The sequence below is a fragment of the Seriola lalandi genome, unplaced genomic scaffold (genome assembly GCF_002814215.2).
Source record: "Seriola lalandi dorsalis isolate HSWRI2012SDOR001 ecotype SW California unplaced genomic scaffold, Sedor1 jcf7180002052274, whole genome shotgun sequence".
Classification (NCBI taxonomy): Eukaryota; Metazoa; Chordata; class Actinopteri; order Carangiformes; family Carangidae; genus Seriola; species Seriola lalandi.
In genome coordinates this window covers 4,359,379-4,364,882 of record NW_019522827.1, presented here as the reverse complement: position 1 = coordinate 4,364,882, position 5,504 = coordinate 4,359,379, and the positions used below count along the sequence as shown (strand labels likewise).

The following is a 5,504-nucleotide window of genomic DNA, read 5'->3' as shown; positions in this document are numbered from 1 at the left end:
TGTGATACCAACATGGTCAATTATTAAAATATTAAATAATACACTATGTAAGATGCTCCACTGCAAATATTTTGATTGCCAAGTTTGTAACAAATAAATAACTGAACAAGTAAACAGCTCAGTGTCTGTATCATCTATCTCACCTGTTGCCTCTCCCACAGAGAGGAGGGGCTGAGTGACTCGATGCTCTACAATAAACCAACATTTCACCATTTTGAAATATCAAAAAAACTGAAAATCAAAATGTGGCAGGCTGCCACAAATAAATCAGTGTACAGGGAAACACCGCACGTTCAGCGATGCTTCATTTTTCTATTTTCAGCCAGAAATTTGGACAGACTTTTCTGTTTTTTTTGAGCCACTGATTATTGGTGACTCAGCATTTTGACTCAGTTTACTTAGTTTAGTGTGTCTGCACATCTGACCAATGGATATTTATCATATGTAAATACAAATAAATTGTATTGTCGGTGCTATAAGTCAGTCAGTAAATTGTCATCTGTACTCTTTGACAATATGATGTTTTTATGTTATAGACAGACTCGGTGTGTCCCTGAACCCTCTATTGTCCACATGTAACCTGACAGGACCTCAGCAGCCTGAGCTTCGTTACATCACTGCAGTGTGTAGAATGAAAGCTATTGTCAGCTGCTCCAGCTGCCGGCTAACAGTGACTTTTTAACAACTGACAGCCGTATGTCACGTGTTTAGATATGTGATGTCAAGGCTTTGATAAGACTGCAGCTTTCTAATGTCATAATGTGATGCGTATGCGATGATATCTGTGATGTCATCTTGCTGCTTTTCAACTCCTCTTCAAACACAGAGGTCAAAAATACGATAAAGTGCTCTTCTTTTGAAACAATAACAAAATGGGCACCGCAGGAAAAACCTTCTCACCTTTTTTTATGCTTCAATCAAACCTACATAAAAAGTAAAGTGATTATAAATCAACAAAACAATGTGAGGAGACAGCAGTGAGCGCTGTAATTGGTGGTTCCACATATATCAAATGTATCTTTTTACTCAGTGATCTGAGGCTACAATGATCTTCAATGCCGTGTTTGAGAGTGGCTCCTGATCAAAGGTGTTTCAGCCCTTTCTCATGTGGGTAATGTGGCTACTGCAACCTGTAATCAATAGGTGTGCATGCTTCCATATGAGGCACAACTGCAGGGGACACTAGTTCAGTTAAAGTATTATGATCCGTGCATTACAACCCTGTCTACGACGACTTATATTTACACACAACTAATTTGTTTTACTGTACGCAATGGAGGGGGAACTGTAACGCCACCTGGGTTCTGTTCACTGGCGATGGGTTTGTTGCAGTGCAGGAGAAAGTGTGGCGTTACACTGCAGCGAAAACTCGTAGGGAGGGAGGCGGGGTGGATGGCAGAGAGTACAAAGCTCGTTAGCTCGACAGTCTAATCCTTCAAATCAGTGTCGACTTTTTCGGTCTCCTACCAAGACCGTGACCTTTCTCAAAACTTAACCAAGTGCTTTGGTTTGCCGAACCTTGTGATATATTCGTCATAACCACAATGTTTCCAGAACCTTAACCAAGTGCTTTGAGTTGCCTAAACGTAATCATGAAGCCCTTAATCAGGCTTTAGTTGCCAGGAGTGGATTCTGTAGGGAAAACAAATGGAGACAAAACTTGACAAAACTCACCACACGGTCCAAGGTTTAGTAGCGGTTCCGCAGCTTTTGATCATGTCACATGGCCACACACCAACAACCGTACAGAGCATCATTAAATCCGTCTCGCAAAAACCCCTTTTAAGTTTAACCTTTCAAACCTTTTATACATGCTCCGACCTGTAGGACTTGGGCCTTGGTGGTGCTACTGTAGGTGTGTTTTGGTCTGTACCTCAATCTTCACACAACCGTGACAAATTGTGCATTGTTTGAAAACTCGCAGTCTCCTGATTCTATCTGTGCAAAGCATTTTAGCATTTTCCACATGTCACTGCAACAGAACTGGTTCAGACTTGTGGCTATGGCTCCAAAGTGTTTTGTTACTACAGGCTTTATATTCCCTCTTTTATGCTAAAGTTTATAGACTGGATAAAAAAAAAAACATATATTTCAACTTTATAGCATATTTGTTCCTCTGTAAATTTCTTTCAGTATCTCTTCTTCACATTCAGAGTTTTTGGTTGTGAAATTAAAAAAAGAAAGAAACTTTTCAAAGGAGACCAGTGTTATGACTGTAAACGAAAAGGCTGAAGAACAGTGACTTTTTTTATTTTTGGATACATTATTTTTGGGCTTTTATACAAAATGGTGGTTTCTGTTTAAAGAATAAGGAGTTTCCCAAAAGCACTGTCATAGAGGACTAGATTTTATTGTAGTTTAATGAGTCCGACCCACCCACAGGAGCATCTCAAGAAGTTCTTTAACCTGCAGGATGAATCTCAAACTGCACGTTTAGTTTAAGTTCTTATAATATTTGTTAGAGAGCTGACATTAAAACGCTCTAAACCGCATGTGCATGCAATCACACTGAAGTGCTGCTTTGGGAGATGCATGCAGACATTTAAGAATTTAAGAGTTTATATAGATTTATTTGTAGGAAATACTCTTAACTACTAAGATCAATTGTTATTGGGAAACATTCATTACATTCACTACCAATATATTTTTTTTACATCAAAATTTAGAAAATATGTGATGCTGTGAAACTCCGGTCCATTAATCCACCATCATCCCAGCCTCCACACCTTTACTTTCTGCATGGCTACGTAAAGGGGAACACTACTACTTGCATTTGCAGTGAACCTCTGCTTTCAAAGTATAAATCCTGTTTATAATTCCTAGAGAAACTGTGTCAGTAAAGGTCGAGGTTAAAACCCTTGGAGAAAAGGAGGAAGTGAATACCTCTACTGAGATGAAAACATCAAAAGATTGAAATTGTAATATATTGAAATATATTATATATGAAGGACGGTAAGATGGTGCAGTGATTAGCAGCGTCGCCTCACAGCAAGAAGGTCCTTGGTTCGCACCTTAGTTCAGTCTGGGCCTATGTATCTGTGTGGACCGGTTTCCCTCCAGGTACTCCGGCTTGGTACGGCTCATGGATGGAAGAAATGTTACTCTACATTTTCATTACATGTGAAACTCTCTGTTGTTTTAATCCAAGGTTGTTGAGCTTGTCTTCTAAACTGGTAGCAGGGAGAGCTTCGTACCTTTTTAACCAGTGAACAATGAGTTGATGTGCAGTCAGTGAAACAAACACATCGGACTATGCAAAATGGATTCAACATGCTCAGAAACGTCTGAGTCCCCTCCTCTGCATAACTGTGTCTAGTGTCTTTATTTCTGAGGAGAGCACAAAAGAGAATGTGATTGTAAAATCACTAGAGAGGATGACTGCAGGTCAAATGAGGGGAGGACTGGCAACAATGGCGTTCTTTACCTCCCCGTGTTCGCACACAGTTCCACTGATCAAGGCTACAGCAGCGTCTTTGAGTCAAACAATCCAGCTGCTTTCAAAGTGGCATTTTTCGTTAAACATATAATATTTAATTAGCGGACTAATGCACTTAAAACGACCCAAGGACTTATCCTCAAAAAGGAAAAATTGGCCTTTTGTCCGTTGCCCATTTTCCTGAATAAGTGCTGTAGATTTTTTTTCAGTTCTAACTGCATTAAAAAAAGAAGTATAGGCCTTTATGCAATGTTTCAAAGACATGGAAACACAGACATAGCTAAAGCAACTCCTTTCAAAGGGATTTTTTTTGTATGATTTTCTTTTATTCAGGTAATGCATTCAGCTTTTTTGTTATTGTTGAAGGCCTCCCAAGGCTGCTGACCTTTGGATTTCTAATAAGCCCCCCTCCCAATTTATAATTGTTTTCATTAGCTAAAAATTGTCCAACAATGTATTCAAGGGAAGATTTTACAATACAACTAATGCACGGTACATGTTTTCCTAAAATGAGATTGATTTGCTTTATCAGGATGAGTATATTCGGAGAAATCTTTTTTGTTTGCATGCATTGTGTAATTGAAGGGGTGCACACAAAGCCGTACTTAAAACACATGCTTTGTCCATCCACCCATTAGCTTAAGAGACAAACAACCATGCTGGCATTAACACCTACAGGCATAAACTCCACACAGACCAGCAGTCAGGTTCAAACCCAGAACCTTAACCACTGCCCATCTGTGCCGCCTACACACACTTTATATTCTAGTGTCATATTAAGTCCTACTCCCTTTTCCATATATACATATATATATATATATATATATATATGTATATATAGGTATCTGAAGCAACAAGTTGAAGCAAGTGCTGACATTGTCTTTATGGCAATGTCAGTCTGTTTGTCTGTCAATCCATAATTGTGGTTCAGACTGTAATATCTCAATTATTATTTATTTGATCTTTTTGTTTATTTTTTAACTTCATATTTTCATTTGTTTTTATTTATTAGATTTTTTGCAGATCTTCATGGTCCCCAGAGGATGAATCCTACTGACTTGGGTGATTCCCTGACTTCTTCTGTAGTACCACCATGAGGTTGGCATTTGTAGTTTTGGGTAAAATTTATTTTAATGAATTTTATATACAGTATATACACATTCATGTTCCCCTCAGGATGAATTGTAATACCGTGGTGATCCCTTGTCTTCATCATCTAGTATCGTCATCATCAGATTAAAATTTCAATTTCTAAATACATGGAAAATTAGAGAAAGACATCACCAACCCCCCCAGCTGTCGGCCTTTGGTCGTTCCCCAGCAAAGATCTACCAGAGAACAGATGTTTGGTAGAGTATATGAATCCGGTGTGAACAAACAGAAGAAGAACATTAGATTAATAGACACTGCAAACTGAAACAAACCACTGCAAAAATGCTATTCATATTTACATTTTTGTTAAGAAAAAAAACATCTCTGACCTCAAATGACCTGAATTTTTGTATGAACTTTGTTTTTATTCCACGTGATTAAACTTGCATTGCGTTGATTTCCACTGAAAACAGTTTCACTCTCAATTAAATGTTGACATCTAGACGACTTTGTACCTACAAAATCACACAAACACTGCTCACTGAAACAGGATCAACTCAGCGGAAGTGCAGGGGTCAATTATCCCCCTTTTGATTCAAAAGCATTTGAATGATTAAGCATCATGAGCTCTTAGCTCAAAGAGGACGGCAGCGCGTTGCAGCACCGTGACCATTCTGTGCGCTTTAATGAGTAGTGGAGCCTCCATGATCATAAACATGGTGGCTTTGATGCCTCATTGAAAGAGCCTCTCCAACACGTCTGAAGGGGGCTCCTCCTTTGTAATAACAATTTATAATTCTCTTGATCTAAAGGCCCGATCAGTGAGGAGGGGAAAAAAGACAAGAAAGGATTTTGTTCTTTCTACTCTTCAAGATGGTTTTTAAAAATCAAAAAGTGAATTTGCCTAGGGGGTCCATCCAAGACCAGGCTTTCATGAAGAAACCATGTCATTATACCTCATCACCCCCCCCCCACA

The 5,504-nt window shown here is 38.8% G+C and overlaps 1 protein-coding gene across 2 annotated transcripts in view; it reads left to right on the top strand.

Annotated features, from left to right (window-relative positions):
• Positions 1 to 4,998, top strand: part of LOC111650458 (ethanolamine kinase 1-like) — a 35,461-nt gene extending 30,463 nt beyond the window's left edge. For both annotated transcript variants that reach the window (XM_087172352.1, XM_087172350.1), the window contains one exon: positions 4,460 to 4,998. In XM_087172352.1, coding sequence (XP_087028478.1) covers positions 4,460 to 4,493 — 34 coding nt within the window. In that variant the 3' untranslated portion in view covers positions 4,494 to 4,998. The remainder of the gene's footprint in view (positions 1 to 4,459) is intronic.
• The last annotated feature ends 506 nt before the right edge of the window (positions 4,999 to 5,504 follow it).